Genomic DNA, 14026 nt, shown 5'->3' with positions numbered 1-14026 from the left:
GTTGCAATATTTACATTGTAGTTGAGTTACTTCACAGTTAAATTACAGTTCCAGTATTCGTTTGGTGCTCTAGGTGGCGAGCATGTAGTCATACGGTGTCCAAAGAACGGATATACTTACATTACACCTATAAACAGTAACATTCACTGGTGCTAACAGCCCTTGTCAATTTCGAATTCAAATTGTTTAATGTTGGTTCTCAATGTGGTATCAGATCGGTAGCCAAAATGAATTGAAGAAGGACTTGGGAAATGGATTATTTGGCATGGTTATATCATCCAAAATGGCAAATCACTAGCTAGGCTATCTTAACATTGGCGACGACGTTTTTGGTAGGAAGCCTGGCTTCGTAAGTCTTACTCCAGACTGGTCTCGCTAACAAGAATAGCTTTCCTAGAATCAAGGACTTATGGAAATGTTTTTATTATGTATACAATTGCGGTGACATTAATATGTTTCAGTCAATCATCAACCTAAGCAATTAAGTAAGAGCGCTACACATTCGACTCGTCTGTGCTTGATGTCTTAGTCGTCAGTGCCTATAATACAACAAACCCTCACTCATTCACAGAGCATACAAAGATGATTTTGGATGGATCGCGAATCAAAATTAGGAATATAAGTAAAATGGCTGTATGCGAATGTCATATTTTTCATTACAAACATTCTGCATTGAAATTTTCTTTTGGTTCTATGCACATGTGAAATTATTTCAGTCCTTGCTTCGTAAACTGGACATTTTGATGTCCTTTCCCTCTTTTAGATTACAGTATTGTGATTGCTTAAAGGAAACGAGTTTTAATGTCAATTTGTCTGTGCACTTTATTAATGTGTTTCAATGCTGTTGCCAAATTGCTCTCTTCGTTGACACTTTGGTTCCGAAACGCATTTGCTGACTGGATTGTTGATTTTATTAGTTTAACATCCTTTTAACAGCCAGGGTCATGTAAGGACGTACCAGGTTTGTTGGTGGAGGAAAGCCGGAGTACCCGGAGAACCACCGACCAGCGGTCAGTACCTGGCAACTGCTCCACATGGGATTCGAACCCAGTGGTGTAGGGCTTGTGGTATTATTTCGAGACATCTTAACCAAATGGCCACAGCGGCCCCACTTTTTGCTGACTTAATCCACGTGCAATAAATTTAAGCGATCTGTAGAACTGGCACATTTGTGACGGAGGTTCCAAGAATTATCTATATTAATTCAGCATCAGAGCAGAAACATGACTTGATTATTACACTATGGTCTTACCGGAAGAAAGCTGAAAGACGCATTATATGTCATCCAGATGCGGGCATATTGTACCACAATGTATACGCCTATTTGTAAATAAGCAATAAATCAAGCCTTGCGAAACACAACTTATGTACGATAACTACATATACAGTACCAGCCAGACCTTGGACGTTCCATAGCTATATAAAAACACCATAATGATTCAATAAGTGCTTCGTCTGGGATCCTCAATTAAGGACTAATATGACATGTTATGGTCCCATAGGGCTTTACATTAACACAGGGCTATCCGTTACAGGTACATAATAACAACATCTTGAGCAGTGCAAGCTGACCATATTAACTTCTATATGGATATTTCAATGTCTGTCTAGTAAAGCCTTCATAAGTACCGAGCCTTTAAGTATGACAAGATGAGAAAAGTCGAAAAGGTCACTTTACGATTATTGATAATACAGTGAAAGATTTGAAATAAGGTTGTAGATCACAGCTTGACTTCTCGACTTTATCATGTGAGTAGAGTAACATGTCAAAAGTTTATCTTGAGTCGTGCACATGACAAGTATGGCACACATATCTTTAAAGTAGATAATACATAACCAGACTACATAATGATATTTCATCAGATTGTATGGTATTAAAATGTAGAAATTAAAATACTTTTGTCGCTAAATGATGAGAAAAACATGATCAAAATCATGTTGTAAAATATATTCAATCTTATTACAAAAAACAATGTCAGAAAAAAACATTTTCAATGTATTTTATTGTTAAAATTCTTCCGATAGATTATCTTCATATCTTCATACATGAAACAGAAGGGCCTGACCACTCTTTAATACGTACACATATGGACAGATATCACTCAAATGTTAATACATACCTGTTAATCATTGAACAGAAACAATTCATGAGTTAATACATAAATTATTCACAATATATTTCCTACATATTTCATATGATGATCCGGATCTAGATCGTTAACAATAAGAGCCCCGCCATTGTTATCAGTGTCAATCAGAAGCTTGAACAGCGCCTCCACGATCACATCCGTACTGGAAAACAAGTTAGATCAAAATTAAAACAGGAGTAATATTTATTGTCGAAATTTATCAGAACGTATCGACACATTCCCAACTTCCATCTTCTTGTCTGCCATTTTGAAAACCAATATGGCGGCTGCCAGAAACCGTTTTATTTTGGGGGCCATTATTTGTCACAATGAAGTGATCAAGTTATAACCGCTTCAATATTTTCCTTCTTTTGTATGTATTTAAACACACTTTGTCGAGCATTGCTGATTAAAAGTTGTAATTCGCTGTACCTTAGATTCCACATTATCACACACCAATAGATGATAGATGAAATACATAAGCCTACCTCATTAGAGAAGTGGTGTTTAGTAGCTTCTGTCGGACCTGTTGTATCTCCTCAGTTATCAGATCCGTTGCTACAGCCCCGGGGCAGAGGCAGGTGAATTTCACTCCGTTTTCCTTCATCTCTGGTTTGGCCTGTCGGAAAATAAGATTCAGATCAGATACACCATTTATAATACCGACTTTGATTTCCAATACCACTGATGCCTTATCGTCCCATACTATTGGTAATTACTAAGGTAACACTGTACGACATTGACATCAATGTAATGTCAGTAACTTGATTGATACAGTACCATTTTGATGTAGTGAGCTGAAGATGTCGTTAAATAGTGACTTTTTGTATTGTATTATTAGTTTTCCCAAAGTAAGTTATCCTAAAACCTGATATTCGATCTACCACATGGCAACCATGTGTCGTCACGCACATAGCTACCTATTATCCTGATATTCCATCTACCACATGACAACCATGTGTCGTCACGCACATAGCTACCTATTATCCTGATATTCCATCTACCACATGACAACCATGTGTCGTCACGCACATAGCTACCTATTATCCTGATATTCCATCTACCACATGGCAACCATGTGTCGTCACGCACATAGCTACCTATTATCCTGATATTCCATCTACCACATGACAACCATGTGTCGTCACGCACATAGCTACCTATTATGTTACAAAAGTAATTAATATATTTATTCGTAAAAAAACACAAAATTTCGCCAAATCATAGAGTTGATATACTTATGGCGATATTTCCTAATTAAAAATATCGTAGTTAATCCAGATTGTGGCAATGATGGGGAAATACCAGGGGATCCCGTTGTTACGCTCTGTTGGTGCCACAGTCCACACGTTGGTAAACATCACGCATGGGAACCGCTTTGTATAACCTTTGACCCAAGGTATGTTTGTCAACTGATAAATGTTGATAAACGATGCTAATTCATTGTCATCTTATTTTCGTTGTTTTTATAAATAAATCTCTTTAACATTAATTTAAATCCGACTTAAAATATTCAAATCCTTTATAAACTATTATCAGAGATTGGTCATTTGAAAACAATTAACCATGGAAAGTCAATTACTTGCGAAAGCAAACAAACAGTTTTGCACGAGACCATACAATGCATTCTACACAGGTAAGAGCGAAGCGGGTTCACGCGCTCGATTAAGAGGTAACTGAGGGTTATTTTAAACTTAGTAATACTTCGCTCTTTTGTAGTTTTTAGAGTACAAGTATGTGTTTAAAGTCGTCAGAATGGAGTATACAGTTCTACTGAAGTATTGTTGGGTTTCTTTTGAAAGAAGAACCAGCTTTATACGGATGAACATTATAAAAACATTGGATAAATCTAAACATGTTCTAAATTTCCCCATGGTGTCGCTTGGATTTACCTGGTGATCATCCGGGTACGTACAGGCACATAGGCTATTTTCAGACATACACATTTACGTGTGCTATTTATTATATTTTTAATATGCATTTTTGTCGAAACTGTACATATTAGTACAAAATTAAGTAAAGTTAATTTCATAAGGATCATCAATGTTTAGTTTGTAGAGCATTCATAAAAACATAATGGGACTTTAACATGTACATGTACTGAACACATACTGCATACGATTTCGTGATTCCGAAAACTCCGTACTTGGTCGCCGCATAGACTGGAAGGAAGGCGCTTGGCTGGTAACCTTTACAATTGAAATAGATTTCATTAATGATTAAACACTCAATGTTTTTGTTTATTTAGAACATGATATGGCAATTTTATAAGATAATAAACAATTGCGGTATTTAGAATTGTAGCATATTTGCTACTGTCTACTCTTTATCGTTAATGAGGCTTTCTGAGCCCAAAACATCTCTCACTCGACGGAAAGCCTTACACATCTCTCACTCGATGGAAACCCTTACACATCTCTCACTCGATGGAAACCCTTACACATCTCTCACTCGATGGAAACCCTTACAAAGAAAAAAATATATAAGGCAGATACAAATAACTGTTTTAATACGGAAGAGCATTAGGTCAATGAATAAATGGAAACTCGTTTCGGGTGACATTAAGTAATACAAAACAAATTGGTCTGGGGAAAAATATCCCTATATAGTAACGTTTGGAATACTATGGATAAAGTGAATGGAATGAATATTCATTTTTTTTCATTTTGAATTGTTACATTATTCAAATTGATGGTTTATCTTACACATTTTTAACACTTTTTAACACTTTTTCGTAAATGAACAAACATGTAAAAGCAGGTGGGAATCAGTAGAAAACTGAGGAACACCAATACAATCTAGTCATGCATGACGGTTTCAGGAAACTAACGATGGAATACAATGATTAAGCATCTACTTCTCCATAGACGACCCCTCTGCATCAATCTTGGTCGATTTCGAAACAGTTGACTGTCTACGTAAACGGTCACCATAACTACTATACGTCACACTGCGAATCTTACCAAATACAGAGCACATGTTGACCACCACGCCGCCATTGCCTCCGAGGTCCGTCCTCAGTGCCTCTGCTCCAAGTATGGTTCCCCTTATACATCCAGTCTGTTTCCAAATAAAACAAACAGTTATTATACCTTTTATATATCAGTTCTGGTTCTTAATTAACGTGTCACTTCCACACGTCAGCTCGCGGTAACTTTGTCCATGCTTTAGTAATGCTGTATTTTGTTTCAAATAGACATTTGTATGTATATATGTGTATTGGACAAATAAAGTTATATTAGGGTTTTAATCAAATTTCAAAATCAATATTGAACATTAGGCCCTATCATAAAGAAAATTCTATATCATTTATATCTATATTTCTTATGACTATTGACTATTGACTATGACGGGAATCAAAATAATTGACAAAATAACTTTAAGATATTTCGGTTTCACACTCGTGCTAATAACTTTCACGGATTTCGATTTCACACTCGTGCTAATAACTTTCACGGATTTCGATTTCAGACTCGTGTTTATAACTTTCACGGATTTGAAAATTGAATTGAAATACGTTTTAATAAAAGTCAGGCCGATATTGATTCGCAGATATAAACTTTCGCCCATTTTCTTTGATCACGGAAGTACATCCAACAGAAGTTGGTTTACATAACATTAAGTTGGTTTTGATTATTTTTTTAACTAAATTTTGGATTTCAAGAGTTTTTCCTTATCTCCGATCGAGATTTCAAGACTATTTGTAATGGTTCAGGTTAATTTCAGGTGACGATATTTTTACATGAAATTCAAATGAGGAAATTATGTGTGTATTACTTATAGTATTCAGTATATATCGATAGCGATAAAAAAAATAATGACAAGTCTAAGTTAGAGCCAAAATATTCTTCGTGTGCTATGCTAATCAATTTCAGGTTCGAAAATTCTGTCTGTATAAGGACAAAAAATTGCTGCTTAATTTTCAACTGTTTTTTTTTTGTTTTTTTTTTATTTATTTCAACATATATCAATTATTAGTTTTCTATTGTTATATCAACATTAGCAGAGAATGTGAAAAGAAGAAAATATAAGGTTAAAAGATGGCTGCGCAATCAATGCAGACTGGATTGGGGAAACAATCTATTTGAACGAAGAGACGCTATCTCTTGTCTCACACTATTTATCATTAACAAGGAAGTCCAGCTCCATAAATAAGGTCGGATATTCCTAGAACTTGTACATTACATTGCCATATTCAGGATTAGCATTAGTATTGGTACTAAAATCATCATTATCTATCCACTGGGGCCTACGGTAGCACCAGCGAAGCGTGAAATACCACGACATGATTTCAATCAACCAATCGCGTTTAGTGTGAAGAGATTGGAATGAAAATTCCCAAGTGTTGCTAGAAATGTCGCGATTACTTTGGGCCGCTATCACAAGCCATGTCACGGTGGGGGTGGGGGTTGGGTGTGGGGGTGGGGGGAAGGGGTCACCAGATGATGTGCGGAGTGTATCTACATCGTAAACAAGTGATATCCGTAGCTACTTCATTAACCGATAAATCATCAATTATCAGTAGCACGACAATCAAATGTTGAGAAGGTTACTATGAGAAGGTTACTACGTAGATTTTTGAAAAGCATATTTAAAATGTTTTGGTGCTGATTCACGACAAGATAAACTCATAAAATTCTTTTGTGGTTTTCTAAAACCCCCGGGAAAATATAAAACTATTTCATAAAATCATGTTACCATGGTAATATAATCTCCACGCACAATGCTGTTCTCAGACGTCAGTGTCAGTGGATATTGATATGCTTAAATTCAACAATTAAAATTGTTAATTAAGTACATTTTCAATTGGTATTATTCATGAATGTAAATCTTTGATAGCCTTAAATGTTTTATCCATTTTAATTATCCAAGAATAAATTGTGTATTGAACACAATTTAAAAGGATTAAATTAGTTGTTGGGATTGCAAGAAAGACCATTAAGAATATAACTATCATGATGGCGGCATAATTAAGATGCAAATATGACGTTGAAATCGAGTATAGTACACACAGGGTAACGTAGGATATGATACTTGTTTGTAGTACGACCTTGTCTGGTAAACCTCATCAGTAACGATGAGGATTTTTATGCATCAATTGGAACCAATCAAACTTTCATTCAAAGAACAAAACAGGATTGAATTAATGATAAGGTCGTATTATCAACCCGACTGAGAAATGTTAATATATGGAACATTTGTCACAATTCAAAATTGAAAACAAAGTGGGAAGTTGAAATCATCAAGGCATACGGCTTAATTGCATGCTGCCCCATGGGGTTTCGTTATATTTATAGATATTTACCAGGTTAACAGCGACCGTTTTCTCCCAGTCTTCCTCATCACACACTCCAGCATTGTTCACCACGATATCCACTTGTTTGAATTTGTCCTTGGTTACCTGAAACACATCTATATAACTAACCAGTTAAAGGATAAATCAAAAACCATCCTTATGTTTATAAATTAAAAACCATCCTTATGTTACAATCACCTCAGACACAGGTGCACATTTCATATCTTATTAACATTTGATGCCGGCAAAAGTATGAAATTTTATAAAAGCCATAAAATCTACATTTCATATGGTACAGTCATACCATATCTCATAAGAAATTTGAAAATCTTACTAAATTTTATTAAATCAGGTCTCGCCCTCTCTTATTCTATTATATCATGTCTCGCCCTCTAGTATTTTATTAAATCATGTCTCGCCCTCTATTTTTTTTTATTAAATTATGTCTCGCCCTCTAGTATTTTATTAAATCATGTCTCGCCCTCTAGTATTTTAATAAATCATGTCTCGCCCTCTAGTATTTTATTAAATCATGTCTCGCCCTCTATTTTTTTTTTATTAAATTATGTCTCGCCCTCTAGTATTTTATCAAATCATGTATCGCCCTCTAGTATTTTGTTAAAACAGGTCTCGCCCTCTAGTATTTAATTAAATCCGGTCTCGCCCTCTAGTATTTTGTTAAATCATGTCTCGCGCTCTATTATTTTATTAAATCATGTATCGCCCTCTAGTATTTTGTTAAATCATGTATCGCCCTCTAGTATTTTGTTAAATCAGGTCTCGCCCTCTAGTATTTAATTAAATCATGTCTCGCCCTCTAGTATTTTGTTAAATCAGGTCTCGCCCTCTAGTTTTTTATTAAACCAGGTTTCGCCCTCTAGTATTTTATTAAATCAGGTCTCGCCCTCTCTTATTCTATTATATCATGTCTCGCCCTCTAGTATTTTATTAAATCATGTCTTGCCCTCTAGTATTTTATTAAATCATGTCTCGCCCTCTAGTATTTTGTTAAATCATGTCTCGCCCTCTAGTATTTTATTAAATCCGGTCTCGCCCTCTAGTATTTTGTTAAATCATGTCTCGCCCTCTATTGTTTTATTTAATCATGTCTCGCCCTCTAGTATTTTATTAAATCATGTCTCGCCCTCTAGTATTTTATTAAATCATGTCTCGCCCTCTAGTATTTGATTAAATCAAGTCGCGCCTTCTAATATTTTATCAAATCAGGTCTCGTCCTATGATATTTTATTAATTCATGAAAAAAGAACAGGGAAACAAATCAGTCACTCTTAACAAGCCATTCTATCGTGCTACGTACACTATATGTGTTGAACAGATATAATTAAAGATGTCTTATATCCGCACAAAACAACAAAACTACCAAAATTAAACATCTTTATAAAGTTAATGAAATTTCATCCTGCAAGTACAAACGTTTCCATTTGAATGTTGAAAACATAAATGCATCGATTAAGGAATAAGGCGTATTTAGTGAATTATATTATACAACTGATTAAATAACGTTTAGGTTGTTGCGACGGACTCTATACAAATTCGATAAATCAGTCACCGATGGAAATTATTGTATTGTATTTGATTTTAGTATTTCATTAGTTATTAACAAAACGTAATGAAGGACGCTTCTGAATAAACTGTCCTGTATATTAATTAAAATGAACCAGTCTATTAAAGCCCTATTATGTTTGTTTTAACACATCCACAACGTCACGTGTTGATGACATACTTTTAAACTGCTCGTCATCCCTGACGTCACAATGAACGAACGCCACTCTATCCTCGCCGTACGATGTGGCCAGATCACGCCTGGTTATCGCTCCCAACTCTTCATTGATGTCGGAAAAACAGACCTGGAATGTAAAATTATCAATTGATACTACAACCCTGTTTAAATAGTCACCATTAGTATACATATCTCAGTGCAAAATGTTTTTTGATATTTTACATTGTTTACATTGTAAGGATGCACCAATTCGACATTTGATTGAGTGCAAAATCTTTAATTTCCTGCGGCAAGACGGATATATAGGAAGTACAAAGTTAAAAGTGAAGCTAATACTTATTCCCAAAAAGCTAAAAAAGAGCAACCATACAGCATAATTAATTAGCAGGCATATATAGAAAAGTTTTGTTCCGTTTTAGAAACATCATTGAAATGCTTTCACAATCAATGTAAAAGATAACTTTATAACTTTATGACATTTATTAAAGGGCCGATATTTTCCGAAACAAAAATAAAAAAACAACATATCTTTAAAACAAGTTTAACATAATAAAATTGTTAACGATGACCTAGATGATCAAGGTTTAAACACTTCATATTAACACCTATATATATATTAATAGTGAAGATTCATGTACAGCAGCTGCTTTACAGTTTGACGCAGTGATAGCCAACTACCGCTTGTTAATCAGGACGACCATGGGAAACATCTTTTGAAAATTAAGTTATGTTTATTTTAATAAAATTGTACAGAAGGTGATGATAGGTCTAGTGTTAACGGTAAGCCATTAACTTTTGCCTCTCTACAAATTATTAATTTCGTTTTACATTTCCATTTAGGATAGGTAAATGTATAGCAAATCTTTTGCTGATGCTGACAGGTTTTCCATCTAATACACAAGTACTGATACACATTGACAAGTTGACGAAACCTAACATTTTGGCTAAAACTGTACTTTAGCGCGCTCCCCAATATGTTAAACAAAACTCCACACGAATATCATCGAACCTTTGAGACTCTAGGCTTACGCTTTTCTTCTATCCAGTACGTGTAGCGCTGCCTTGCATGATTTCTGAAAATAATGCCCGAAAACCAGAAAAAAACATTTGGACTTCTCTAGGTTTATCTAATGATAAATTGTTTGTAATAATTTCCCCACTGGTACCCCTTACACACGTGACATCTTCAACGCAAGCAACCAATCAACACATATAAATCGCTTTCAATCAAAACGAACAGATTAGTTATAACCAGGTGGAATCCCAACAATATTGCAGGCAAAGCAACCGATTATAATTGTTACCATCCCAGGACGGTAGCAATAAACATCCCATATATCACTGTAATAATTTTGATTTCATATAATCTCATGATAATCCCCTCCCTGTATAGGTGGCAGAAAACAGCGGATTTTGACAATTTATGAAAATAAGGCACATGCCTTAGAAATATAGATATAGTCATTTAACTGTAAAAAAAACCTGTACAAAAGTATACATATAATTATTTTGCGCAACATTAGCAATTAAAATAACATATTTATGATAAAGATTTGGCCATTTTCTGCACTTATTTATGCATGTGAATACCATGATAACAACAAAAAAATCCTGAAAATTTACAAAATATCCTGATTTTTAGCCTGACATTGGAGAAAATTGTACACAATTTTTAGGTCACCTGTTTTAGGTCACATGAGGTGACCTATTCCAATCGCCTTTTGTCCGTCGTCGGTCGTACATTGTATGTCCGTAAACAATTTACATTTTCCACTTCTCCTCCAAAACCGTTGAAGCAATTTCAATGAAATTTTGCACAAACCTTCTCAGACATAAGGCCTATTAAAGTTGTGAATTATACGGTCCCCATCCCCCAGGGGGCTGTGGGAGGGGCCAAAAGGGACAAAATTGACTAAAATTTCAAAAATCTTCTCTACTCACAGATGTGGTAGAATCAAATACTCTTCATAGATAGAAAGGTCTTAAGGTCCTTTATAAAAATTGTGAATTATATTTACCTGCAAAGGGTCTCTCGTTTCCCCCTGGGGAGGGAGTTAAGTTTACTATAGTTTATATAGCGAAAACACATTTTTGAGCATTATTTGGTCATTTGTAATAGGAAATAAGTCAAATGTTGTCAGAATTATCAGTATGAGATGGTCATTAAACCCTATTAACAAATTTTCTATGACTGACCCCCAAGGGCCTTAGGGGCGGGGTCAAAAGGGGTCAAATAGGCTAAAACTTCAAAAATCTTCTTCTGAAAATTCTGGAAATGGTAGAATCAAATACTTTTCATAGATAGAAAGGTCTTAAGGTCCTTTACAAAAATGGTAAATTATATGACCCTGGGGTCTCACATTTCCCCCTGGGGAGGGGGTCAAGGTTACTATAGTTTATATAGGGAAAACACATTTATGAGCATTTTTTGCTCAATTTTCATTGGAAACGAGTCAAACTTGGTTAAAATTATTAGCCTGAGATAGCATTTTAACATCATATCCATATTGGTCCAGGCTGACTCCCTGGGGGCAGAGGGGCGGGGCTAAAAAAGGGTCAAATAGGCTAAAACTTCAAAAATATTCTTCTAAAATTCTGGAAATGGTAGAATCAAATACACTTTATAAATGAAAAGGTCTTAAAGTGTGTTTTAAAAAATGGTAAATTATATGACCCTTGGGTCTCATGTTTCCCCTTGGGGAGGGGGTCAAGTTTACTATAGTTTATACAGGAAAAACACATTAATTAGCATTTTTGCTCAATTTTCATAGGAAATGAGTCAAACTTGGTTACAATTATTAGCCTGAGATATCATTTCAATATCAATATCATATCCATATTGGTCCTGGCGGACCCCTGGGGGCAGAGGGCGGGGCTAGAAAGAGTCAAATAGGCTAAAACTTCAAAAATCTTCTAAATTTCTGGAAATAGTAAAATCAAATACTCTTTGTAGATGGAAAGCATTGCAATATCAAGGCCACATTGAATTGAGGAGTCAGCTAATCTATAAAATAGGGTGACCTGTGTACACAGTACAACGTCTGACAATGATATCACTGGCGATTACATATTAGGCGCTCGATAATATATAACAAACAAGTGACACGGTAACACTATCGGCCATGTCTAAAACAAAGCATGAATACTAGTCGTGTTAGTAACAAATTTGTTTCAGTATCAAATCCTATATGTTATATAACGATGGTTCCAAGCTACTGACAGACAAAGCCACGACTTACACCGACACATCCTTATTGCACTCTAAGATTAATACGACCACAATTCTTCCCCAATCTGTTAGGCACAGAATAAAGTCCTTACATTTACGTATTATCTTATTTAAGCACACTTCGATACATCGTTCCATGCGAATAGTCACAGTATCTCTATATATCTAAATGACTTTGTTTACTGTTATATATATGCTTAAAATATAATATAGGAACTTCATTTACTCACCCAACTAAATACAAAATGTAGTGTTCAATACAGATATGGAGATAAATGGCACCAAACCATTTATCTCCATATATGTATTGAACAAACAATAGACCGTGATGTTTTATCTGTGAAAGGATTTACCTTTGCTCCTTTCTCCAGGACACCTCTAGCTAACGCTTTACCAATACCCTTGGCTGCTCCAGTGATGACCACCACCTTATCGGGCAAGTCCATAATTGAATTATCTTCTAGTTGCCTTTAATGACAAGGCGCGTAGTAATACATTGGAACTCACTGTAGATGCATAAATCTGTCGTACTGATTGGTGAATGATATGTATAAATATTTATATTGTCACTGCTCAGAAAGTATCTTTATGTTGCTACTAAGCTCAATGTATGATATGTATACAAATTTATATTACCACCGCTCAGTAAGTCCCCTTATGTTGCTACTAAGCCCAATGTATGATATGTATAAAAATTTATATTACCACCGCTCAGTAAGTCCCCTTATGTTGCTACTAAGCCCAATGTATGATATGTATACAAATTTATATTACCACTGCTCAGTAAGTCCCCTTATGTTGCTACTAAGCTCAATGTATGATATGTATAAATATTTATATTACCACTGCTCAGTAAGTCACCTTATGTTGCTACTAAGCTCAATGTATGATATATATAACTATTTATATTGCCACTGCTCAGAAAGTATCTTTATGTTGCTACTAAGCTCAATGTATGATATGTATAAAAAATTATATTACCAATGCTCAGTAAGTCCCCTTATGTTGCTACTAAGCTCAATGTATGATATATATAAATATTTATATTACCACTGCTCAGTAAGTCCCCTTATGTTGCTACTAAGCTCAATGTATGATATGTATAAAAATTTATATTACCAATGCTCAGTAAGTCCCCTTATGTTGCTACTAAGCTCAATGTATGATATATATAAATATTTATATTACCACTGCTCAGTAAGTCCCCTGATGTTGTTACTAAGCTCAATGTATGATATGTATAAAAATTTATATTACCACTGCTCAGTATTTCCCCTTATGTTGCTACTAAGCTCAATGTATGATATGTATAAAAAAATTTATTACCACTGCTCAGTAAGTCCCCTTATGTTGCTACTAAGCTCAATGTATGATATGTATAGATATGTATAAAAATTTATAATACCAATGCTCAGTAAGTCCCCTTATGTTGCTACTAAGCTCAATGTATGATATGTATGAATATTTATATTACCACTGCTCAGTAAGTCCCCTTATGTTGCTGCTAAGCTCAATGTATGATATGCATGAATATTTATATTACCACTGCTCAGTAAGTCCCCTTATGTTGCTACTAAGCTCAATGTATGATATGTATAAATATTTATATTACCACTGCTCAGTAAGTCCCC

The 14026-nt window shown here is 34.9% G+C and overlaps 1 protein-coding gene across 1 annotated transcript; it reads right to left on the bottom strand.

The window, feature by feature from the left end:
* Window positions 1-2015: 2015 nt before the first annotated feature.
* On the bottom strand, window positions 2016-12861 carry LOC138332508 (15-hydroxyprostaglandin dehydrogenase [NAD(+)]-like). The gene is made up of 7 exons (XM_069280511.1): window positions 12749-12861; window positions 9170-9293; window positions 7435-7541; window positions 5093-5189; window positions 4242-4318; window positions 2618-2748; window positions 2016-2292 (listed from the first exon to the last, which is right to left on the bottom strand). The coding sequence occupies exons 1-7, from the start codon at window positions 12839-12841 to the stop codon at window positions 2169-2171; spliced, it is 753 nt and encodes a 250-aa protein (XP_069136612.1). The 5' UTR covers window positions 12842-12861; the 3' UTR covers window positions 2016-2168.
* Between the last annotated feature and the right edge of the window lie 1165 nt (window positions 12862-14026).

Source organism: Argopecten irradians, chromosome 10 (genome assembly GCF_041381155.1).
Source record: "Argopecten irradians isolate NY chromosome 10, Ai_NY, whole genome shotgun sequence".
In the NCBI taxonomy this organism is placed as follows: domain Eukaryota; kingdom Metazoa; phylum Mollusca; class Bivalvia; order Pectinida; family Pectinidae; genus Argopecten; species Argopecten irradians.
This window is presented reverse-complemented; position numbering and strand designations above follow the sequence as displayed.